The sequence below is a fragment of the Eublepharis macularius genome, chromosome 4 (assembly GCF_028583425.1).
Source record: "Eublepharis macularius isolate TG4126 chromosome 4, MPM_Emac_v1.0, whole genome shotgun sequence".
NCBI lineage: Eukaryota > Metazoa > Chordata > Lepidosauria > Squamata > Eublepharidae > Eublepharis > Eublepharis macularius.
In genome coordinates this window covers 111,667,291-111,693,779 of record NC_072793.1, presented here as the reverse complement: position 1 = coordinate 111,693,779, position 26,489 = coordinate 111,667,291, and the positions used below count along the sequence as shown (strand labels likewise).

Below are 26,489 nucleotides of genomic sequence, written 5' to 3'. Positions count from 1 at the left end.
GGACTCTAATCTGGAGAACTGGGTTTGATTCCTCACTCCTCCACTTTAAACCAGCTGGGTGACCTTCGGTCAATCACAACTTCTAGCTCTCTCAGCCCCACCCACCTCACAGGGTGTTTTGTTGTGGGAATAATAATGACATACTTTGTAAACCGAGTGGGTATTAAGTCATCCTGAAGGGTGGTATATAAATCAAATGTTATTATTATTATTATAATTATATTATTATTATTACTCTAGAAGGGATCTTCTCTAATCTAAAAAGGAGTTTAGATCTGTAGTTATAGAGGATCTTGATTTGAAGTCTAAATGCATCCAGCCAAGCTAGTGATTCTAACAAAGAGATTGCAAATTCTTGACGGATAGCTATACTGGATACACACTTTGGTAACCTGGTTATTTTTCTCAGGAATTTTAATAAAAAGGAATCAATAGTCTCAGATATACCTTCAACCCACATTCCTGCATCATAAAGTATCATTAGATTAATTTTACCCCAAAAGTTCTTTATAGCTGCTGGGTAATATTTCCCTCCTTCTGTGTGAAAGAAACGTGTCAAGGCATTTAAATATGGTGTTATCTTGTAGAAGATGGATTGGAACTGATTTTTCAAAGATAGGTCTTGAGAGAATATAATGCCTAAATATCTAAATGTTGTTACTTGTTCAATGTTGGTTATTTGCCATCCTCCAATCGTTTTTCTTCAGGCGGCATCCTCTTGCAAAGACAACTACTTTGGATTTCTCAGCATTTATTGTTAAGCCTTCATCAGCACAATAGGAGTTAAAGCTAGCCAGCATGCGTTTCAACCCTATCGATGTGCGAGCTAGCAGAGCAGTATCATCAGCATAAATTAGGATTGAGAGATCTTGATAGTTGAGGGTGGGTGCATGGTGGGTAGGTTCTAAAAATGCTTTAACGATATCATTGATGTAAAGATTGAATAAATAGGGGCATAAAAGAGAACCTTGTTGGACACCTTTAGAGGTTGGGATGGGATCTGTAGTCTGGCCTTCAGGGCTACATCTGATTTTCACTTCTGTGTCACGATACAATCTAGTTAATAGCCATCGCAAGTGCCTGCTGATCATAGTTACCCTTCCTTTCATGACAAGAACTAATAGTCTGTCACTGAGTCTATGAGACAGGCTCTTTAGGCAACCAAATTTTTAAAAAACTAAATACCAGATGTCTAGGTAAATAACAATATTTTCATCCAGCACGTAACACTTAAAGATGATTATAGGCAGAAAGCAAAAAAAGGGGTAGATGGAGAGGGGGTGTTCCAAGAATCTCCATCCATTTCTCCTTTCTCTCTTTATGAAGAAAGCTCTAGTCAAATATGGCCAAATTTGTGAGAATCCTCACATTTGTACAAGACTTCAGCATCTCACTACAAGATCATGGGTATTAGACATCCTGTTCTCTCACACCCTTTTATGTGAGAGAGTTCCCCTGCCCGAGGGTTGAGGTCAATTTCTAGTTCCAGAAAAACCCCATCCATGTTACTTTTACTACCTTTTAGCACTACGTATGTATATATCAGTGAACAATGAAACACTCTGAACGAGCACCACATGGATTTATTCTCCAAGGTTAGATATATAAAAACATTACATTTTGATATATTTTGCTTTGTGGTGGTGCCAAAATCATAACTGGTGATCATGTAAGAGGAAACTGGCAAAAAGAGATCCTTTTGAGTATAAATACTGTATAGATTTTTAGAATGTAAACCTGAAGAGCAACACATCATCCCTTGCCCTTTGGTGTTTTTCATTGGGTCAACACAGTGCATTTCCTAAAGATAAATAATCTCAAATTAGCTATTTAAAATGGGAACATTTCACTCTACCCAGACAGTCTGTGACCTAACCTAACGATGTCTATTTAAAAAGAAATTTCAAAGACAATCAGGGTTGGAATTCATTAATATAATTATGCCTCTCAGAGTTTAAAGAATCACAATTGTTTCTTTTATTAGAATATGTCTCCAATTTAGCTACATATTGTAATAATGAATATGTTTATAACACTAATAAACAAGCTTTGCTTAGTTATTTCCTTGCTATTTTTGTTTTCAGTCCACATGAAAAACAATTCCCTGGTAGTTCTTTTTATGCATCCAATGAAGTAGGCTGTTGCCACACCAAAAAAAAAAAAACCCTTCAACATGCCAGTAACTTTAAAGTTGCACAAGCTTTTTGTTGCAGATTTTACAACCTAGCATGGTTTGTTTCTCTTCACTAAAGAATTTCTAGTCATTCATTTAAGCCTTGTTTTTCCTAATAGATGCATGTTTTATAAAACAACACTATACATTTTGAAGGGTTTCATTATGAATCTATAAGAATTTCAATTTTGCCTCCTTCATAAAAAAAGATTTTAATTAAATATATGTCTCTCTTTACTACGTTATTGCCTGCCACGGACTGTGCAATACTATATTGCCATGCTCTGTTTTATGTAAAAGCTAATTAGACATAAAAATAATAGCATGCTGCATTAATTACTTTATGATGTCTAAAAGCATAATTTATGGCATAATAAAGTAAAATAAAACAATTCCACAGTTACAAACAGAAACACCCTGAAGGTAAGAGAACTGGAGAGGGGAAATGTTTGTAATCTACATGGAAATCTGCAAACAACTAGTGCAGAGATAATACCACTTGAAGTGATATCATCTTTCAGCCTTTCTATCACATGTTTTATCCTAGGTTGACCCACCCATAAGATAAAAGTATATTTGCCTAAGGCACTGGCTATTTAAAGGGTACCATGCAGCCATGTACTAATGCTTCAGTCTTCCACTAGCTGTGCTGTTAATTGCTTACAATTACTAGAAATTACAGGAACAGCTATCAACAGAACAAAGGAGAGGAAATGGGAATGCACAATATGAGAGGATTAGCTCGAAAAGGTGGTATCGATGAACTGATTTTTTTAATAACAGCTTTTATGTTTTAACCAATTGGCAAGGTAAATATTACTATACTATCATTTAGACAGATGTGAAGTAGAGGAAAAGAAATATCAGAGACAGCAGAGTCCCCTGTGAGGGGAATTAATTGTGGTGTTCTTAAGTATAACACTTGTTAGTCTGACAGGACAGGAAACAGGAAAGATGAGGGAGATTTTGGCCTGGACCTAGTGATGCTGCAGTTGCTATGTTTGTTTAAGTGATAAACTTTATTTGGAATTTAAATTCTGACTCAGTTGCTTGATACAACAGTAGTTAACTTCTTTGTACACTGCACTTGAAAGCATTATTCACATTCTGCCACAGGGTCTCTGTCAGTGGAGGCAGGGCTATCCCAGGGAGGCGTTCTACTTTCATATTTATCTACACTGAGGAGATAGTAGGTTGGATCCAGATGAAACGGGTAATTTCCATAGATTTCCTCTTTCCGCTGCATGTTATTCTTCAGGATTCCCTTAAGGCTGCCAACTTGGACTTGGGAAATTCCTGGATATTTGGGGGTGGAGCCTAGGGAAGCAGGGTTTGGGAGGAGAGGGACCTCAGCAAAGAATAATGCAGTAGGGTCCATCCTCAAAAGCAGCCATTTTCTCCGGGGAAACTGATCTCAGTATTCTGGAGATAGTTATAATTCCAGATCTCCAGACTTCACCTGGAGGCTGGCTGCCCTAATTCCCTGTCTCCCAGGAGCAATATTTCATGGGGTTCAGCAGCCTGCAGTGGAAACGGAGTCAGGGAATTTCCATTTTCCCACTGGAAAATTTAGTCTAGATCAACCCCAAGAGACAGAAACAACTTCTATATACTTTTACTATGTCAAGTCATTCTAACAGGAGGTCAAAAGATTCCAAAGTTTTTTTGTTCAAGTGGTTCTATTGTGCCATTCATAGAGAACAGGATTCCTTGGATGTCAATTACATTTTCATCTGGAGTTTTTCCATAAGCTATTGTAGACAATCCACACATGATAATAGCTGATTTATGATAGCTTTTTGCACATGACCAAGGTACCCCAAATAATTCTCGAGTGATATATATTGCTCAAACTGATGCAAAAACTTTTGTGAGTAATCATATTGATGGTTGTTGTGGGTTTTCCGGGCTGTATTGCCGTGGTCTTGGCATTGTAGTTCCTGATGTTTCGCCAGCAGCTGTGGCTGGCATCTTCAGAGGTGTAGCACCAAAAGACAGAGATCTCTCAGTGTCACAGTGACACTGAGAGATCTCTGTCTTTTGGTGCTACACCTCTGAAGATGCCAGACACAGCTGCTGGCAAAACGTCAGGAACTACAATGCCAAGACCACGGCAATACAGCCCGGAAAACCCACAACAACCATCGTTCTCCAGCTGTGAAAGCCTTCGACAGTAATCATATTATTGGTATTTTTTTAATAGTTCATTGGCCAACCAAACCTGTGATTGCCTCTTCCTAGAATTTTTTAAAGTCAAATAGCAACTGCGTAGGGCTCCAGTTCAAACTGAGCTGCCATGTCAGGGGAGAAGGGATATAATTTCTCCACTCCTGCAAAATTTCATCAATTGAAAATAGCAGAAGAAACTTAGCTTTTCTACATTCACACAGTTTCACAAATCTAAACCACCAACATTTAGCGTACCTTTATTAGCCTTGGGAAAGATAAAACAGACAGAGATGCTGCCTGACTCCTCTCCTCAATAAAAGCATGGTAAATTTTGGTAGAAACAGTGTGGGTGGGATCCATTCTCAGACTGCTGAGCAGAGATGGTAAGAGAATGAGATGCAAGCATTTTCAGTTATGTTTGCAGGAAATATTTTTGCCTTTGCCAATCATAGTGAAGAAAAATCACGAAATACAAAATATAACTTCATTACAGCAGACATTCCATATCTAATGCCTTTCTATTTGATGCACAGTCTATCTCCCAGAGTACCTATAGATGGAGATGGTTTATTGCCTCTTGGATTCTACAAGCACTTTATTGCTGGCACATTTTGAGTTCCCCAGTCTATGTGGATAGTATTTTACTTTATGCTAATAAATTCATTCATCTCTGTATCTCAAAGAAATAAATATATATACACTGTCTATGTTTAATAGTGTCTTCTAAAATCTTCTTGATCTCGGGATAAAATGTTACACTTTTCACAAATGCTGAAACAAGTAATACACAGAAGACACAGAAGCAGAATCAAAATGTGAGAAGTGAAATAATTGCTATAGCAGTTGTGTGAGACATCTACACTTCTTGGCAAACTAATAGAGAAAGCAACCGGTTCACTTAGTCTGACCCTTCCATATGTCCAGAATCATGTCTTTATGGAGTAAGGAGATGACTCCCATTGCTGTGCTTCCTGTAGCTAACAATGTAGCACTTACGTTTCTCAGGTGTTGCTGTTGGCAGCGGTTCAGGGTGCCTTTTTAGCTCAGGAGGAATAAGATGGTCTTCTCCTTCACAGCAAGAAAGCATCACATGGTTGCAGGGGTAGCCAAGATTTGGGTTGGGCTCACACCTTTGACCTTCATTTTTTACTCTTAGGCCCAATGAGCAGCAATCACAACATTGCTGTAAGGGAAAGAGGCTATAATCAATGCAATGATGATAATATAATTTATCAAATTCTAAAAGGTGCTTGTCAGGCGTGGAGGGTTTGTAACAAGATACTGTAAAAAGCAAACACCTATGTACATATGTGGAACAGCCGTGCCAGGGGTATGTTAAGTACTCAAGTACAGTATTCCCGCCCCCCCCCCATATGTGTCAATGTTTTATAATATAAAATGAAAGGTTGTACTGATAGTGATGGAAGCTTTTGGTTTGAACCTAGTTTATAGAGTTTTATGTTTATTTGCATACATTTTTACAAGGCTATTATGATATAGAAGGTCTATTATCTATTGGCAAGGTTGTCTTACTGGGTTGTCTTACTGTGCTGAGGTGGGTGGATAACAGAACATCTGAAATAAATAGAGCAATATCTTACCACACTATGATTAGCCGGACTTAGGTCATCATTGTATTTTTCTCGATATCTGTTTGTTCACCTTAGTAAAACCTTTGATCTTTCAATACCCATACAAGTGCTTTCATGTAGAAAAGCACTGGAACCAGAAGCAGTTTCTTAGATTCCCCATAAAGTAGATTTCAGCCTACCTCTGGAACCTGGGGAAAGATCCACACAAAAGACTGTGTGCATCCATGTTTTCTGACAGTTTACTAGCATGCATTTAGACTAGGTATGCTCTCTGACAATGTTTTCTTTTATTTTTAATACTTGTCATTTCCATTTCCTTTGGACATGACAGATAAGCCTGAAATCAGTGATGTCATAGATTGCTAATGAGTTATTGCTGTTAGGGATTAAATCTGCTCCAGTGAACGTCAACCATTGAGAATCAATCCTGCTATTCTCTACATGGCCCTCTGCTGCTTTCTGTTTCTCTGTCAGGCCAAAGTTATATAGAAATGCTAAGAACTGGCTTCAACTCTCCCCCAAACAGCAAGAATTAACACCAGAACAAAAAAAATGGCAGCTTTTTCCTCCAAAAGACAAAATAGCACAATGAGATGGGACTATAGGGAGAAAAATCACCCTTGTTTGCAAGGGAAGGCTTTGGGTTGTCAGTTATCCATCCTCATAAATATATTCCCTGATCATAGGTGACAAATTTCAGCTTAATGCATACAACAGTTGATCTGTTTCTAGTAAATATTTCAATCACCCCAGGTATTTTGCAAGATGCTTTAGAAGCTGACAACTCCAAATATAATAGACTGCTCTTTCTTACTGAGAAAGTTAATTTGCCTCTGCGGATAATTACAGTTACCCTCAAGGCATTCAGTTTATGATTCCATTTACAAATTGTTAAACCAAACCACAAACAAGAGAACTGCACATAATTTCCCAACAAACTAAAATGCCTAATGGAATTAAATTTCTTTCCCCCATTATATCTACTTGGATGCATGGCATACAAGGGACAATGGAAGGAGATTTGCAGTTAGTTTTTTCCAAATTTTTCATTATATTTCCTGAACAAACTACAAAGAAGCAAGCACTGTTGGGGCTTATGCATTGTGTTGACCCTCACCTCTGTTCACAGAATCACAGAGTTGGAAGGGGCCATACAGACCTTCTAGTCCAACCCCCTGCCCAATGCAGGATGAGCCTAAAGCATCTCTGACCAATATCCATCTAGCCTCTTCTTGAAAACTGGCAGTGAAGGGGAGCTCACCTCCATAGGCAGCTGATTCCACCTTTGAACTACTGTCCAAGAAAAAGTTTTTCCTAATATCCAGCCGGTACCTTTCTGCATGTAATTTAAGCCCGTTGCTTCAAGTTCTACCCTCTGCTGCCAACTGGAACAGCTCCTTGCCCTCCTCCAAATGACAGCCTTTCAAATATTTAAAGAGAGCAATCATGTCCCCCCTCAATCTCCTCTTCTCCAAACTAAACATTCCCAAGGCCCTCAGCCTTTCCTCATAGGGCTCAGTCTCCAGGCCCCTGATCATTCTCGTCGCTCTCTTCTGCACCCTCTCAATTTTGTCCACATCCTTTTTGAAGTGAGGCCTCCAGAACTGCACACAGTACTCCAGGTGTGGCCTGACCAAGGCAGTATAGGGAGGGACTATGACCTCCTGTGATTTTGATGCAATGGCCCTTTTGGTACAACCCAAGACTGTTTGCCTTTTTTGCCACCGTATCACACTGACTGCTCATATTTAGTTTACAGTCCACTCTTACTCCAAGATCTCTTGTGCTTCACATTTTTGTGGCCCAGATGTAATTCTGCGCACTTATCTATGTTGAATTGCATCCTGTTCACAACTGCCCACTTCTCCAGAGTATTCAGGTCTTGTTGAATTTTAACTCTATCTTCTTGGGTGTTTGCCACTCCTCCCAATTTGGTATCCTCAGCAAATTTAATGAGTAGCCCGTTTACCCCTTCAGATCATTGATAAAAATATTGAAAAGTACCAGGCCTAAAACCAAGCCCTGCGGCACCCCACTGGACACCTGCCTCCAATCTGATGAAACGTTCTTTGGGTGCAGTCCTCTAACCAGTTCCCTATCCACCAAACTGTCCTATAGTCCAGTCCACAGTCTTCCAGTTTACCCATTAGAATGTCATGGGGAACCTTATCAAAAGCTTTACTGAAATCCAGGTAGATCACATTGACAGAGTTCCACGATCCAGTAAGCTTGTCACTCGATCAAAGAAGGAAACCAGGTTGGTCTGACAAGATCTGTTGGGAACAAAACCATGTTGACTTCCCTGGATCACTAAGCGGTCCTTCAGATGCTTACAGACTGATCCCTTTAAAATTTGTTCTAATATCTTCCCAGCAACAGAAGTCAGACTGACTGGCCTGTAGTTTCCCAGGTCATCTTTCTTCCCTTTCTTAAAGATTCCTTCATTTGACCTTGGCAGTCAATCAAGCCTCAAAGAGGACCAAGTTCATTTAGTTCTTATCATTAAATTAATTGACTCCCAGTAGAATCCAAAATGGAGTCAATGGGATTAGAAGAGCATTAACTCAGTTTAGGATTGCATTTCTATTAGAAGATTGTCCTGGCTTGATAAAGAATATCTCCCCTTTCTTCCCGGGTTTGAGCCTGGTGCAGTAAGAATCATCAAACGAAGCAGCCAACTGTCTTGCCTCTGTAAATTGATTTCTGATGGTCAATGTTATCCAATGAATCCTTTCTGAATAGCAAAGAGACTGCATCAAACTAGCGCACAGACTTCTGGATAACTGGAGCCATCAGAAGCTCACACTGACAATTTTGCAGAATTCTTTATAGATAAAAAGCCTTGTATCTATTCCAAGCTGGATGGGGTGAATGGATGTAAAATATTTAAATCAAAGCATCCAGAGCCACCTCTTTTGTTCCTGCATTGGAAGAGTTTCAATTATTGACACCTGAGGATGTGGATAAAGTGTTTTGGGCTCTTCACCACAAAATAGGACCCCTCAGCCCCTATCAATCCATCATGGTAGCTGGTGAAGACTTGCTGAAGATGCTGTTAAATGGGCTGTTGCTAATTATTATTACATCTACGAGGGAAGAAGTGTTTCCAACCACTTTCAAAGAAACAGCTATAATACCTGTGCTGGGTGGGGGTTGTCTTTTATAGGCCACTCTTATGCTAGGAAACCTTTGGAGCTATTCCTAAGTTTCCTTTCTTGCCAAAGTGGAGAAACAGACAGTGTTACATCTGCTCCAGGTGCTTTTGAATTCACTCCGTAACTTCTGATATTAGGATTAGATTTGTTTGTTTTAAATTAATAAGAGTATATACATCTGTATTTTTTCATAAACTACTTTAATGTTCTACAATGATGTTGTTATATTTGGTTTTACTATAAGCTGATTTGTACTCAAAAAACTGAAAATATGTCAAATTTAAATAAATACATGTTTATATCCCCCTTTTGGGATCCTTTCTATTGAAGTCAAAGGATCAAGGCTGAACCCTTCATAAACACAATTAGGCAGATATATCCTTTAGTAATTTTATGGCTTTATATAACTCAGAAAACAGATGTTAACTTTATTTTAGTTTTCCCTAGACATTCCTGTATTTGTATTTTGGATTTTATCTTCTGAGTGCATTGGATGCTTTGTTGTTCATCTGTATACTTTAATTTGTATAAAATATTAAATATTCATTAAAATACACATGCCTTGTATCCATTTGATAAATGCAACTTGTTGTTATTTTTAGTTTATCGTTTATTTAACCAGAAAAAATGAAAGAAGGTAGACAGTTGTTTTCTAGTGCTATGAACTTTAGCAGACACAAGTCATTATGGAAAGGTATAAGACAAACTCAGCTATCCTTTAAAAAAATCAAAATTTCTACGTACTTAAGAAGGTCAATGGTAAGTGACTTGGAATGCAATCTTAAGAACATTTTCTTGGGAGTAAGTCCAACTGGATACAATGAATCTTACTTCAAAGTAGACTTTATTAAAATTGCTCCCTCAGTCACACCATCCATATGCCATTCTAGCAATACATACCTGTCATCTATGTGTGTGAAGTGCCTTCAAGTCATAGCTGACTTATGGCGACCTCTGCCAGGGTTTTCAAAGCAAGAGACTAACAGACTATGCTTTCCTATTTCATCATCTATGTATGTTCATCACTTTGCTTGCACCTGAATGTAAATGTACAGGATTAACTTTTTAACTCTGAAGCTTCCTAGCATCCTTCCAAGTCTACATAGGCACATCAAAACAATAATCAAGCAGAAAAAACTTTTGGGGTGTTTCCGCCTGCGTGATTTACCTCATGTTCAGTGCTGCTGAGAAGTTGTGGGGGTTTTTTCCCCTATTTCCCCACAGCATCATGGCACTTTCATGAACCTCCATGGGTTTTCCCAAATGTTCTCCAATCTTTCTCAAACCCGCTTTACTCTGAAGTTTTGGAAAAGGTCACAGTAAAGCCTGGGCTGCAGCATGTGCGGAAAAGTTCCTGGTCCATCCCACATAGCAGCCATTTTCCCCAGAGTAGCCAACTCCTGTTCCTACTGCAGAAGGGCTTTCCTTTTTCAAAAAAATAGTGATTTAATAGCATTATATCAATATACCATTATAACAAAATATGTAACATGTTCTGTGAACTTCCAGCTTTTATTTTTTTTAAAAAAAAATCTAGCCCCTTTCCTCGCATAAATATATGGGGAAAGGCATATCTTCAGAACAAAATGGACTAGAAACTTTTTTTAAAAATGTGGAAGCCAAGTCACCACTGAGCTTAGCATCCACAGCAACAGGAAAACTGGACAAGTCTATCACCACGTGGAAAACACCTTGGACTTGGGGGGGAAAGCATAACTGAGGAAGATCCTGCTCACACAGAGCATGCCCAGTGGTCTGGTTGCAACATTTTCACTGCTTATCAGGGTCACAATAGGAAGGCTTACATAAGGGAATTGGATGCTTCACAGAAAATAAGATGTCAGCCTGCTGTGTTGATTGACTGAATTCTAGAATGAATTCCAGTATTGCCCAAAGTGGAAACATGGGCGACAAGAGCACAAAGTAAAACAAAGGCTGAGAAAAAAGCATCAAAATCCGCTTTGGGATCCATGGAGGTCTGAAGCAGCTCCAGTTGCGGAGCTGACCGGACTGCCGTTTTAAGCGGCCGGCGGGGTGAAAATAGCCCGCGGCCGACTGCTCTCAGGCGGAGAGCAGGCAAAGAACGCTCAAGACCCTAGGGCGCGTTGATCTCGGACGAGGGGGGGCTCTGCGCAACGGGTCCCCTCCCGATCCTTAAGGTCCCACCCTGCGACGGGTCGGCTACAATCTCTGCGGCAGTTTTGGGGCCAATTCGGCTGGCATAAGACCTACATACCCAAGCTTCGATTGGGGGAAGAAGTGGAGAGGAGAAGCTAAAATCGAAACAGTGATTACAATCCGAGAAAAGTGAAAGAGAAGGTAAAGATCACTATCTTCTGATACGGGACAGATTGATAAAAATAGAGAGGAAAAAAAGTAGATTCTTAAGCTGCAACAGATCAATGAAAAGGAGGGGAAGACTCGGCAAAAGTTGTATTTAAAAAGAGACTAAGTTTAAAGAAGTTATTAAAGTAATTGGACTATTGTTTTGAATACTTGCGGTTATGGAGCTGTGAGAAAAAGACACCATCGCGAGATCTGCTGTGGGAAGACGGGAGACAGGAAGTGCGTAACAACAATAGAGTGGCTGGAGAGAAGCGGCCCTTGCTGGAGGGCAGGAAGAAGGGAATCGCCATTTTTGAAAGGGGAAGGGTCGCGGCTTCAGCGGAAAAGGAAGTAGGCCATTTTGGATTACAAAATCATAGAGAGACCATAGAGAAAAGACGCCCGACATTTTGGACTTTTTAAAAATTAATTTATGCAAGAAGACCGGGACATTTGAAATAAAAAAGGTACTAAACTCAACGCCACGGAGTTAAGGAAGAGAGCGGACTCATGGGAGCGAGCTAAAGCAAGCCCCACGATGTCGAAAAAAGAGTGGCAATCGGCAATAGAAAACCTGGATAAAAAACTTTTAGAGGTGATAAAAGAATTTAAAGACATGAAATTGGAGCTGATCAAGGAGGTTAAACAGACAGTAAAATCGGAGCTGTCAGAAGTAAAATCGGAGCTGTCAGAAGTGAAGAAAGGTATGGAAACAATACAAAATGAATTGCAAGGACGCAGCAGAGAGTTAAAACAGTAGAGGGAGCGATGGAGAACTTAGCAGACACGCAACAAACGGAGATGAGACTGATGAGGGGAAGGATGGCGGTTGCGGAAAGTAAACACATGGAAAAGCAGCTCAGATTTCGCGGTTTGCCGGAGATAGAAGGAAAGACAGCGCAAGAACAGATGACTGAGGTGTTAGCTGAATACCTGGGGAAGGAGGAGGAGGAAGTTGTGGCTATCCTTGATGTGGCATATCGCGTGAATTCGAGAATTGCAACCCAGAGGAAAGTACCAAGAGATGTGATTGTACAATTTACAACAAGAAATATGAAAGAGAAGATTGTGACTAAACAGTTTCAAGATCCATTGGAGATCGATGGCAAGACAATCATTATAATGAAGGAACTACCCAGATCAGTGTTACTAGATCGGAAAAAATATTAAGCGCTAATCCAGATGTTGAAGGGCATGAAAATTAGGTACAGATGGGAGCTCCCAGAGGGTTTGTCCTTTGAATTTGGAGGTGCCAAAAAGCGTATCAGATCTGAGCGGGAGATGGAGCGATTTATAAGGGACAATGAAAAAGACTTACCAACAAGATTATGAATATGGAGTGTAAAGTATTATCTTGGAATGTAAATGGACTAAATTCACCGAATAAGAGGAAAAATATTTTTCACTGGCTACTAAAACAAAAATGCGATATTGTTTGTTTGCAAGAGACTCATATTCGAAAACAGGATGTAAAATATTTAAAACTGGGAAAATTGGGCAAGGACTTTGTAGCGGCCTCAAGTAAGAAAAAAAGAGGAGTGGTGTTGTATGTAAAAGAGGAGCTACAACCAAAATTCATAATGAAAGATGTGGAAGCCAGATTTGTAGCAGTGGAATGTACTTGGAACCTAAAGAGAGTGTTGGTAGTCGGAATTTACGCACCCAATGGTGCAAAAGAGAGCTTCTTTGAGGATTTGAGGAAGCATTTAGACGATCTTTCATATGATCAGATAATTCTTGCTGGAGACTTCAATGGAGTGACAGACTTGGAACTGGATAAAAAGATTACAATGGCACAAAAGAAAAGAGGACTATTACCAAAGCTCTTTTTTGAGTTGATTCAACAAGAGACTCTTGAAGATGTATGGAGGAGAGAATATCCTAAAAGCAGACAGTTTACTTTTTATTCTGCAAGACACTCCACATTATCAAGAATTGACATGATCTGGGCCTCAAAAGATTTGGCGTTATGGACTAAAGATGTAGAAATAATGCCGATGGTAGGCTCAGATCATAATCCAATTATGTGGAAATTAGGGAAAAGGAGAAAAAGGAAAGCATGGAGAATAAATGAGGACTTGCTACAGGAAAAAGAGAATATGGAAATATTGAGAAGAGAGACAAAGTTTTTCATATAATACAACGTGAATAAAGAAGTACCAACTGATAAAGTTTGGGATGCTTACAAGGCGGTTATAAGGGGCATACTAATGGACCTAAATGGTAGAGCAAGAAAGAAGAAAGAGGAGAAGAGACAAGAGATTGAGGAGAAAATAAAAGTTAAGGAAATACAGTTAAAAAAGAGACCAGGGAAAAAGAAAGTATACCAGGAAATTAAAATATTGCAAGAACAGCTAACAGCAATGAGTAATAAAGAATTGGAGTGGAACCTCAAAAGGCTGAATCAAAAAGTGTTTGAGGGTGCCAATAAACCTGGGAAGTACCTGGCATGGCAACTGAAGAAGAGAAGGGAAAAGAAAACAATAAACAAAATTTGTGAAGATGACAAAACGTATTTGGAACAGACTACCATTAGTAGAGCCTTTTATAAATTCTACGCTAAACTGTACAACAAGAAAGAAGTAAATAAAGATTCAATAGCGTCATATCTGGAGAAAATGACGCTACCAGAAATTTCGGACGCTTGGAGAAATAAATTGAATAGTGAAGTAACGGATGAGGAAATAAGTATGGCAATACAATCTGCAAATCTAGGAAAGGCGCCAGGGCCAGATGGACTCACCGCTAAATTTTATAAGACTATGGCCAATGAGCTGGCACCATTCCTAAAGGAGGTGATCAATGGAGTTCTAAGGGATCAAAGGATTCCAGACACTTGGTCTGAAGCGAACATATCATTGATCCCAAAAGAGAACCAAGATTTGACTAATGTGAAAAATTACAGACCTATATCGTTACTTAACAATGACTATAAAATTTTTGCGAAGATACTGGCGGAGAGACTGAAAGGGTGGCTTTCGGAAGTTATAGAGGAGGAGCAAGCAGGCTTTTTGCCAGACAGACAAATAAGAGACAATTTAAGGACAGTGATGGACGCTATTGAATATTATGATAAGCGTTGTGATAAAGAGGTTGGTTTCTTCTTTGTTGACGCTGAAAAGGCATTTGACAATTTAAACTGGGACTTTATGTTTGCCACTATGGAAAAGCTACAATTAGGAGAAAGATTCATCAGAGCAATTAAGGAAATCTACAGAGACCAGACTGCAGCAATTGTGGTGAATGATGAATTGACTAAGAAACTGAGTATAAGTAAAGGAACAAGACAAGGTTGCCCGTTGTCTCCACTGTTGTTCATTTTAGTATTGGAGATCCTGATGATACAAATACGACAAGACGAGGAAATTCGAGGAATAAAAATAAAGGACTACTCATATAAGGTCAGAGCATTTGCGGATGATATAATGTTAATTGTAGAGGACCCATTGGAGAACATGCCAAAAGTGATAGATAAGGTCAAGGAGTTTGGAGATTTGGCAAGTTTCTATATCAACAAAAAGAAGTCAAAGATACTGTGCAAAAATATGACTAAGCAGAAACAACAACTGTTAATGGAAACAACGGACTGTGAAGTAACAAGTAAGGTGAAATATCTGGGAATTGAACTGACTGCAAAGAATATAGATTTATTCAAGAATAATTATGAAAAACTATGGACTCAGATTGAGAGAGACTTGAGTAAATGGAATAGGCTTAATCTGTCATGGTTGGGTAGGATTGCAGCAGTTAAAATGAATGTGTTACCAAGAGTGATGTTTTTGCTACAGACAATACCAATCATCAGAGACTCTAAACAATTTGAAAAATGGCAGAGGAAAATATCAGACTTTGTATGGGCAGGCAAGAAGCCTCGAGTGAAAATGAAAGTTTTACAAGATGCAAAGGAAAGAGGCGGAATGCAACTGCCCAACCTGAGACTTTACCATGATGCAATCTGCCTAGTTTGGCTGAAAGAGTGGATGACATTAAAGAACAAGAAACTATTAGCCCTAGAGGGATACAAAAAAATATTTGGATGGCACGCATACCTATGGCACGACAAAGTAAAGGTCAACTCGATGTTCCTGCACCATTTTGTACGGAGAAGTCTATACACAACCTGGAAGAAGTACAGAATTTATCTACAAGAAGGAACTCCTTGGTGGGTAGTTCCATATGAGGTGATAGACCCGAGAGCTGTTGACAATGAACGACAATGTTTAACATACAAAGAAATAACTAAAGTAGAAGCATCTAAACTTAGAATAAAGACGCAAGAGGAACTATCACCTAATTACGATTGGTTCCAGTATAGACAGATCAGAGATTTGTATAATTCGGACTCTGTAAAAGGAGGTATAAGAATAGAGAACTCGGAACTAGAGCAGACCCTTTTTAAAGAAGACAAGAAAAGAATATCCAAGGTATACCAAGTACTGTTGAAATGGTATACTGAGGATGAGACAGTTAAAACACAAATGGTGAAATGGGCTATAAATTTTAACAAAGAAATAACAATGGAGGCATGGGAATACTTGTGGAAGACTACAATGAAGACAACGACATGTACAAATATCAAAGAGAACATTTACAAAATGATCTATCGTTGGTACATGACACCAAAGAAGATTGCGCTAGGGAATTTGAACATTTCTAATAAATGCTGGAAATGTAGGAAGCATGAGGGCTCCCTCTATCATATGTGGTGGTCGTGTGAGGTAGCTAGGCAGTACTGGGGGGCAATAATAAGAGAAATGAGTGAAATTTTACAATTTCAAATTAATAAGAACCCAGAACTCCTGCTACTGAACTTGGGAATGGAGGGAATTCCAGCCCATCACAGGACGCTGATATTTTATATGACGGCAGCAGCTAGACTATTGTATGCGCAAAAATGGAAAGTACAGGAAGTGCCAACTATTGAAGATTGGATCTACAAATTGCTGTACATGGCGGAAATGGACAAGATGACAAGAAAACTGAGAAATCTGGACTCAGGGCAGTTTAACACAGACTGGGAGAAGCTGAAACATTATTTGGAGAAGAAATGGGAGGTGGGAGGAAAACTGTGGCAGTTTGAGAACTACTGAAGTATAATAAAATGCAGAGGGGGGTGACTTTACCGGGGGGAGAAGAGATAAATGTGAATCTATAAGCAGTTAGATTAACAGATTGATATATATATAGATATATATAGGTTAATAAATAGAATATTGATAGAAAATAATTAATTATAAGGATTAAATATAAGGATTGAGTAAACAACAATATTTTCTTTTTTTGATAAGATTTGTATAATGTACCAAACTGAATGTCTGAAGGTATAGACGAGTCAAATTGATTGACTACGAGAGTTATATAGAATTACCATAAAAAGATAGAATGAGTAATATATAGAGAATTCGTCAAATTGTTTGATTTAAATGTGTAAGACTTTTATGGTTTATGATATATAGGTTTATGATATATAGAAATATTTAAAATTGGAAAATGGGATAAATTGTTTATCCAAGATGGAAACGAAGATTTACAGTTTGGGTATATAATAAGAAAAATAGTTAAGGATGTACTGCTTAGTATAATGGAGAATATATATTTGTTATAGATAGAGGAATTTAATAGAAGTAAAGGAAAAGGGACAAAGGGTTGGAAAACTGTTGGAAGTCAACAAAAGGGGGGGAAAGGGAGGGGGTTAGAAATGAAAAATTTGGGGAAAATTGAATGTAAATGTAAAAATAACGGATTCTAACCCAATAAAAATTTTTTCAAAAAAAAAAAAAATTTGGAGTTAGGTGACCAACTCAGGAGGACCCAAAGTATTCTTTGCATTCCTAAAATATTGTCCATCATCATCATCATCATCATCATCATCACATTTGATTTATATACTGCTCTTCAGGGCAACTTAACATCAGAGTGGTTTAAAAATTATGTTATTATTATCCCCACAACAAACATCCTGTGAGGTGGGTAGGACAGAGAGAGCTCTGGGAAGCCGTGACTGTCCCAAGGTCACCCAGCTAGTTTCAAGTGGAGGAGTGTTATTTACTGTTTGAGAACTTCTTCCTAATAGCAAACACAAGACATTAAACTGGAAAACTAAAGTATATTCCCCTATTGTGAAGAAGAAATCAAAATATTTAGGAATTTGCACTGGCAGGAGTCATCTAAAGCCTTCACAGCTTAGATAAATACCCAGAGGAATCTACAGTGACCAAACGCCGCATCATTAGGAATGCTATGGCAACAGCCCCCGCACCTGGTAGGACCATTTCTGCAGACCACGGTGCCATCCTATGTGGCAAGCAGACAAGCAGGTGAGCTGCCACGGAGCCCTCTGGCAGAGCTGGCTCTTGGCAACTTGAGTCAGGATGAAAGGAGACAACCAAAGATGAGGCAGGCTGACAGTGCTAGCTGTCAGAAGCCCAGCAATAGCATCAAGCTGGCCAGCAGGAGAGGCAAGAGTGAGGCATACACTTACCTGAAGGCACACAAGTATGGTGGCTGAGGAGAGAAATTTGCAGTCTGGATAATGTCATGTCTGTGCCCCATCCATGCCATTATTTGATGCTGACCTATTGTTCTGAACCAATGTTTCATGCTATAACTTGACGTCATATTGCCAGTGCCATAACTGCTTTGCTTTCACAGGCTTATTGAAGCTGCAGGTGTCTTATCTAACGGCTTTGGAAGCTCTCAGTACTTCTGACCTTGTACACTGCTCACTCCCATGAATTACTATGTTTCAACTTTGATCTCCTGCTTTCTCAGTGTCTAGACTTGATAGTAAAAATATGTAAGACGTTCTCAGGATGGGTTTGCGCCAAAAGTCCTGTTTTACTGATGGGAGGGGGGAGGAGTAAATTTGTTCGTTAAGAGGAATGGTTTTCCCACATGTCATTCCTGTCGACCTGTTCTTACTGCTTAGTTGCTTACCTTGCTTATGAGTAATCCTATGGACATATCTGTGGAAAACATCTTATTCCTGAATAAAACCTTTAACCAAGAGCCTGGCTTCTTGCTGTGATGGTACAGGGGTCTATCTGCCATAGGCTGTCATCATAGCCTGACAGATAATGTCAATTAACTGAGCATTCTGGATAATCAAGTGACTAACAAAAAAAGCTTTTATTGTATTTCTTCTTTCTGAGAAATGTATATAGAGGGGAATCCCCCTCCTCTCCTCTGAAAAAAGCAGCCGGCATTTTAAAAGCTTTTTTTCAGCTGATGAGAGGGAAATCCCCCTCCTGTCTGCTGAAAAAAGCAACCAGCATTTAAAGGGCTTTTTTTAGCTGATGAAAGGGGAATCCCCTCCAATCAGCTGTAAAGCGGCTAGCATTTTGAAAGCAACACTTTCCTTGCCGCTTTCAAGCTTTTTGCTCAAAACTTCCCAAGGTGATACAAATTGCTTCAGGAAGATTTGCTTCGGGATTCCAGAATTGGCTTAGCAATGCTGGGGCCAATTCGGGAACCCCAAATCTTTCCAAATTGGCTGATTTAGGTTAAAAAAATGAATCAGAAACCTGAAGCGCACACCCCTACAACTGACCTCTATCACCTGGAGATTAGTTATAATTCCAGATATCTCCAGCTTCCACCTGGAAGTTGGTAATCTTAGTAAGGACCCAGGCAAAATAAAGCAAACTGCTTTATTATAGGGGCAATCACTAAACAAATGGGGAAAGAAGTGCTTCTGAAAAACAATTTAACAGCAGATACTTTTCAACAAGCAGGGCAAAATTAACACATAAAAGAGCTGGAAAGAAAACAATAAAGACTCCTAACACAGCTAACTGACTGGTCCTTACAAAACCTGGCCCTTCCGAAGTGAGAGAAACTTTCCTGTTGGAAGCTGTTGCTCTTCCACTCAGTTCTTGGGAGAAGAATGTCTCCCCTCTTCAGGGCAGCCTTATATTAGTTCTCCCATGGTCCAGCCTCTTTGGTACCTATTGGCCTTCCTTTTCTCTCCAATTTCCCTTAGTTCTGTCCAAGCTGGGAAGGATATTGGGAAATGTGGGCCTGAAGGTGAATTGGCAGCCAGGCCTATTGGAAAATTTACTCTGAGGCCTCAGGCTTCCTTGACACTAAGGTCACCAGCTCCAGGTGGGGAAATACCTGGAGATTTGGAGGGTAGAGCCTGGAGATGATGGAGTTTGAGGAGGTGAGAGTCCTCTGCAGGTTATAATGCCATAGAGTCCAACCTCCAAAACAGCCATTTTCTCCAGAGGAACTAGGTTTGCCAGGTATCCCTCATCTCCCATTGGGAGGGTGGTGTCCCTGGCACTTATCCTGTGTGAGCATGCACACCTCAGAGCCAATGTGATGATGTCACTTCTGGAAGTGATTCACCACAACACCATGCAAGTGCTCCTATGCTCCACACGGGGCTGATTCAGCCCACTTGGGGCCCAAAGGAGCCCCAAACGAAGTGGAGAAATGCTCCCGCGGGTGCCACGATGACATCACTTCCAGAAGTGACATCCCTGCACAAGTTGGAAGCTTGCATGCAGTGCACAGTCCTGAGGTGCCTGCCGATAGTGGGCACACTCTGGGAGCTTGCCCCTCTTTTCAATCAACGAAGGAGCAAATCCCCGGGAGTTTACCCACCACCAGCAGGCACCTGGGAATTCTAAGAGGAACTGATATCTCTGGCCTGGAGATCAGTTGTAATTCCAGGAGATCTCCAGTCACCACCTAAAGGTGGGTGACCCTATTTGAGGCCTATAAGTCTCAGAATCATCACAATGGCAATTATGATCCATTACTAGGCTTCCCAGTTGCCCAGCAGTGGAGGGTAATCTCCTGGAGGTTTGTCCTGTCACCTGATAATGGCTGGCAATTGGCAGGAGATGGCAAACCCCGCAGCGATTGCCTGCCACTGGCAGCCAATCCTGGAAAATGTGTTCTGGGTGCGCTGCTGGTGGGGCACAACAATGCCACTTTCCAAAGTGATGTCATCATGCTGGCCACAGGCATGCTTCCATGCTTTGCTGGGACCAGTTGGCTGTGCACAAAGCACAGACACACACCCTGGCTGATGTGATGATGATCACACCCTGGCTGGCATGCATGAGAAGATGACTCACACATTATTTATTAGGGTTGCTTGCCAGCCCCCAGGTAGTGGCTGGAGATCTCCCGGAATTACAACTGCTCTCCAGGCCACAGAGATCAGTTCACCAGGAGAAAATGGCTACTTTGGGAGATGGACTCTATGGAATTATGCTATGCCAAGGTCCTTTCCATCCCCAAACCCCACTTTCTCCAGGTTTCTCCCTCCAGATCTCCAGGAATTTCCCAACTTGGAGCTGGCAACCCTACCATTTAACCTGATCTCAGTATAGCATTTTTGCTTTTTGTAGAAGCAATGATTTGACAATTAAATTGTTAATTATTAAATTAAATTATGCAGTACAAACAGTAAGCTTCTCCAACCAATTTAACCATATATTGTACCAAGAGTGACCTTACATTTTTCTTGTTGACAAATAAAGTAATTTCCAAGACTTTTTTGATGCTACAAGACCAAGCAGGGTTAATACATTTCCTTCCAAAGCAACAGAAAATTGTATGGGGAAGTATCAAAGAGCTATCTGAATTGTGATCAATTGGATATAATGTGGAAGGAATGGCATAATAAATAAGAAACCAGACCTTGAACTTGCAGAAACTGGCTAACCTCCATTGTGCAGATTATATCAGGAAGCTGAATAAAATGATGTTGATTTTTGCCAGGTAAAGATCCGTTCTTGTTTAGCATCTAGATAATATGTACTTGTGACATACAGTTTCTATAGGCATATAAACATTTGTTGCCCTAAGCCAACTGTTTGTTTAACTCAGGGGTCCCCAACGTGGTGCCTGTGGGCACAACTGTGCCTGCCAACACCTTTTCTGGTACTCACCAAGTGTTTTTAGAAAGTAGGTGGAGCCAAGTAAGGTTTTTGCAAAGCATGATTTTTAATTGGCCATTTGAGTATTGATTGACTGTGTAGATTTTTTAAAACATTGCTTTGGCATAATCTGCTTCCACAGCGTAATGATCTTCACTGTGTAACTGAAGGTAAGCTTCAGCAGCCATTTTGTGGCAGCCATATTGTTGCTGTACCCACCATACTGGGTCAGAATTCCAAATGTGCCAACAGGATCAAAAAGATTAGGAAAACTTCCTGTTTGGGATCCATGGAGGTCTAATGCAGCTCCACTTGCGGAGCTGACCGGACTGCCGTTTTAACCGGCCGGCGGGGTGAAAATAGCCTGCGGCCGACTGCTCTCAGGCGGGGAGCAGGCAAAGAACGCTCAAGACCCTAGGGTGAGCTAGATCTCGGACGAGGGGGGGCTCTACACAGCGAGTCTCCCCCCGATCCTTGAGGTCCCACCTTGCGACGGGTCGGCTATAATCTCTGCGGCAGTTTTGGGGCCAATTCGGCTGGCATAAGACCTACATACCCAAGCATCGATTGGGGGAAGAAGCTGAGAGGAGAACTTAAAATCGAAACAGCGATTACAACCCGAGAAAAGTGAAGAGAAGGTAAAGATCATTATCTTCTGAGACGGGACAGATTGATAAAAACAGAGAGGAAAAAAAGTAGATTTTTAAACTGCAACAGACTAGTGAAAAGGAGGGGAAGACTCGGCAGGAATCGAATTTAAAAAGAGACTAAGTTTAAAGAAGTTATTAAAGAAATGGGACTATTGTTTTGAATACCTGTGGCTTTGGAGCTGTGAGAAAAAGACACCATCGCGAGATCTGCTGTGGGAAGACGGGAGACAGGAAGTGCGTAATAACAATAGAGTGGCTGGAGAGAAGCGGCCCTTGCTGGAGGGCAGGAAGTAGGGAATCGCCATTTTTGAAAGGGGAAGGGTCGCGGCTTCAGCGGAAGAGGAAGTAGGCCATCTTGGATTACAAAATCATAGAGAAACCATAGAGAAAAGACGCCCGACATTTTGGACTCTTTAAAACTTAATTTCTATAAGAAGACCGGGACATTTAAAATAGAAAAACGTTAAATTTTACGCCACGGAGTTAAGGAAGAGAGCGGATTCGTGGGAGCGAGCTAAAGCAAGCCCCACGATGTCAAAAAAAGAGTGGCAATCGGCAATAGAAAACCTGGATAAAAACCTGGACAAAAAACTTTTAGATATGATTAAAGAACTTAAGGACACGAAATTGGAGCTGATAAAAGAGGTTAAAGAGGTTACACAGACAGTAAAATCGGAGCTGTCAGAAGTGAAAAAAGGTATGGAAACAATACGAAGTGAATTACAAGGAACGCAGCAGAAAGTTAAAACAGTAGAAGACGCGATGGAGAATTTAGCAGACACGCAACAAACAGAGATGAGATTGGTGAAGGGGAGAATGTCAGTTGCAGAAACTAAACATATGGAGAAGCAGCTACGTTTTCGTGGCTTGCCAGAAGTGGAAGGAAAGTCAGCGCAAGAACAGATGACTGAGGTGTTGGCTGAGTACCTGGGGAAGGAGGAGGAGGAAGTTGTGGCTATCCTAGATGTGGCATACCGTGTGAATTCGAGAATAGCAACCCAGAGGAAACTACCAAGAGATGTGATTGTGCAGTTTACAACACGAAATATGAAAGAGAGGATTGTGACAAAACAGTTTCAAGATCCATTGGAGATTGATGGCAAGACGATTATTATAATGAAGGAACTGCCCAGATCAGTGTTACTGGACCGGAAAAAATATAAAGTGCTAATTCAGATTTTGAAGGACATGAAAATCAGGTACAGATGGGAGTTACCGGAAGGAGTGTCCTTTGAGTTTGGAGGGGCCTTTGAGTTTGGAGAGTCAGATCTGAGCGAGAGATGGAGCGATTTATTAAGGACAATGAAAAAGACTTACCAACAAGATCATGAGTATGGAGTGTAAAGTATTATCTTGGAATGTAAATGGACTAAACTCACCGAATAAGAGGAAAAATACTTTTCACTGGCTACTAAAACAAAAATGTGACATTGTTTGTTTGCAAGAGACCCATATCAGAAAGCAGGATGTAAAATATTTAAAATCTGGAAAATTGGGCAAAGAATATGTAGCGGCCTCCAACAAGAAAAAAAGAGGAGTGGTGTTGTACATAAAAGAGGAGCTACAGCCAAAATTTGTTATGAGAGATGTGGAAGCTAGATTTGTAGCAGTGGAATGTATTTGGAATTTAAAGAGAGTGTTGGTAGTCGGACTTTATGCACCTAACGGTGCAAAAGAAAGCTTCTTTGAGGATTTAAGGAAGCATTTAGACGATCTTGCATACGACCAGATAATTCTTGCTGGAGACTTCAATGGAGTGACAGACTTGGAACTAGACAAAAAGACTACAACGGCACAAAAGAAAAGAGGACTATTACCAAAGCTTTTTTTTGAGTTGATTCAACAAGAGACTCTTGAAGATGTATGGAGGAGAGAATATCCTAAAAGCAGACAGTTTACTTTTTATTCTGCAAGGCATTCTACATTATCAAGAATTGATATGATCTGGGCCTCAAAAGACTTAGCATTATGGACTAAGGAGGTAGAAATAATGCCTATGGTAGGCTCAGATCACAACCCAATTATGTGGAAATTTGGAAAAAAGAGAAAAAGGAAAGCATGGAGAATAAATGAGGACTTGTTACAGGAAAGAGAGAATATGGAAATACTGAGAAGAGAGACAAAGTTTTTTATACAATACAACGTGAATAAAGAAGTACCAACCAATAAAGTTTGGGATGCTTACAAGGCGGTTGTAAGGGGCATACTAATGGACTTAAATGGTAGAGCAAGAAAGAAGAAAGAGGAGAAAAGACAAGAGATTGAGGAGAAAATAAAAGCCAAAGAAACACAGCTAAAAAAGAGACCAGGGAAAAAGAAGGTATACCAGGAAATTAAAATACTTCAAGAACAGCTAACAGCAATGAGCAATAAAGAATTGGAGTGGAATCTCAAAAGACTGAATCAAAAAGCGTTTGAGGATGCTAATAAACCTGGGAAGTACCTGGCATGGCAATTGAAGAAGAAAAGGGAAAAGAAGATAATAAATAAAATTTGCGAAGATAACAAAACGTATTTGGAGCAGGCTACCATTAGTAGAGCCTTTTATAAATTTTACGCTAAGCTGTATAATAAAAAAGAAGTAAACAAAGAATCAATAGCGTCATATTTGGAGAAAACCAAACTTCCAGAAATCTCGGAAGCTTGGAGAAATAAGTTGAATAGTGAAGTAACTGACGAGGAAATAAGTAAGGCAATACAATCTGCAAATCTAGGAAAGGCGCCAGGGCCAGATGGACTTACGGCTAAATTCTATAAGACAATGGCTAATGAACTGGCACCATTCCTAAAAGAGGTGATGAATGGGGTTTTAAGGGATCAAAGGATTCCAGAAACTTGGAGTGAAGCGAATATATCATTGATCCCAAAAGAGGGCCAAGACCTGACTAATGTGAAAAATTATAGACCTATATCGCTACTCAACAATGACTACAAAATTTTTGCGAAGATATTGGCGGAGAGATTGAAGGGGTGGCTCTCGGAAGTCATAGAGGAGGAACAAGCAGGCTTTTTGCCAGACAGACAAATAAGAGACAACTTAAGGACAGTGATCAATGCTATTGAATATTATGACAAGCGTTGTGACAAAGAGGTTGGTTTCTTCTTTGTTGACGCTGAAAAAGCGTTTGACAATTTAAACTGGGACTTTATGTTTGCCACTATGGAAAAGCTACAATTGGGAGAAAGATTCATCAGAGCAATTAAGGAAATTTATAGAGACCAGACTGCAGCAATTGTGGTGAATGATGAATTGACCAAGAAATTGACGATAAGTAAAGGAACAAGACAAGGTTGCCCGTTATCTCCATTGTTGTTCATTTTAGTATTGGAGATTCTGATGATACAAATACGTCAAGATGATGAAATTCGTGGAATAAAAATAAAGGACTATTCATACAAGGTCAGAGCATTTGCGGATGACATAATGTTAATTGTAGAGGACCCATTGGAGAACATGCCAAGAGTGATAGATAAGATCAAGGAGTTTGGAGACTTGGCAGGTTTCTTCATTAACAAAAAGAAGTCAAAGATATTATGCAAAAATATGACTAAGCAGAAACAACAATTGTTAATGGAAACAACGGATTGTGAAGTAACAAGTAAAGTGAAATATTTGGGAGTCGAATTAACTGCAAAGAACATAGATCTATTCAAAAACAATTATGAAAAACTATGGACTCAGATAGAGAGAGACTTGATTAAATGGAATAGATTGAATTTGTCATGGTTGGGTAGGATTGCAGCAGTTAAGATGAATGTGTTACCAAGAGTAATGTTTTTGCTACAGACAATACCAATCATCAGAGACTCCAAACAATTTGAAAAATGGCAGAGGAAAATATCAGATTTTGTTTGGGCAGGCAAGAAGCCTCGAGTGAAAGTGAAAGTTTTACAAGATGCAAAGGAAAGAGGCGGAATGCAACTGCCCAATCTGAGACTTTATCATGATGCAATCTGCCTAGTTTGGTTGAAAGAATGGATGACATTAAAGAACAAGAAACTATTAGCCCTAGAGGGATATAAAAAAATATTTGGATGGCACGCATATTTATGGCATGACAAAGTAAAGGTCAACTCGATGTTCCTGCATCACTTTGTTCGGAGAAGTCTATACATAATCTGGAAGAAGTACAGAATTTATCTACAAGAAGGAACCCCTTTGTGGGTGGTTCCATATGAGGTGATAGACCCGAGAGCTGTTGATAATGAACAACAATGTTTAACGTATAAAGAAATAACTAAAACTGAAGCATCCAAACTTAGAATAAAGACACAAGAGGAACTATCACCTAACTACGATTGGTTCCAGTATAGACAGATCAGAGACTTATATAATTCGGACTCTGTAAAGGGAGGTATACGAATAGAGAATTCGGAACTAGAGCAGACCCTTCTTAAAGAAGATAAGAAAAGAATATCCAAGGTATACCAAGTACTGTTGAAGTGGTATACCGAGGATGAGATAGTTAAAACACAAATGGTGAAATGGGCTATAAACTTTAATAAAGAAATAACAATGGAGGCATGGGAAT

At 39.8% G+C, this 26,489-nt stretch overlaps 1 protein-coding gene across 1 annotated transcript in view; it reads right to left on the bottom strand.

Moving 5' to 3' along the window:
• FBLN2 (fibulin 2) overlaps window positions 1–26,489 on the bottom strand; it is a 210,378-nt gene that overhangs the window by 65,371 nt on the left and 118,518 nt on the right. Inside the window, 1 exon segment of the mRNA XM_054976283.1 lies at window positions 5,339–5,525. Coding sequence (XP_054832258.1) covers window positions 5,339–5,525 — 187 coding nt within the window.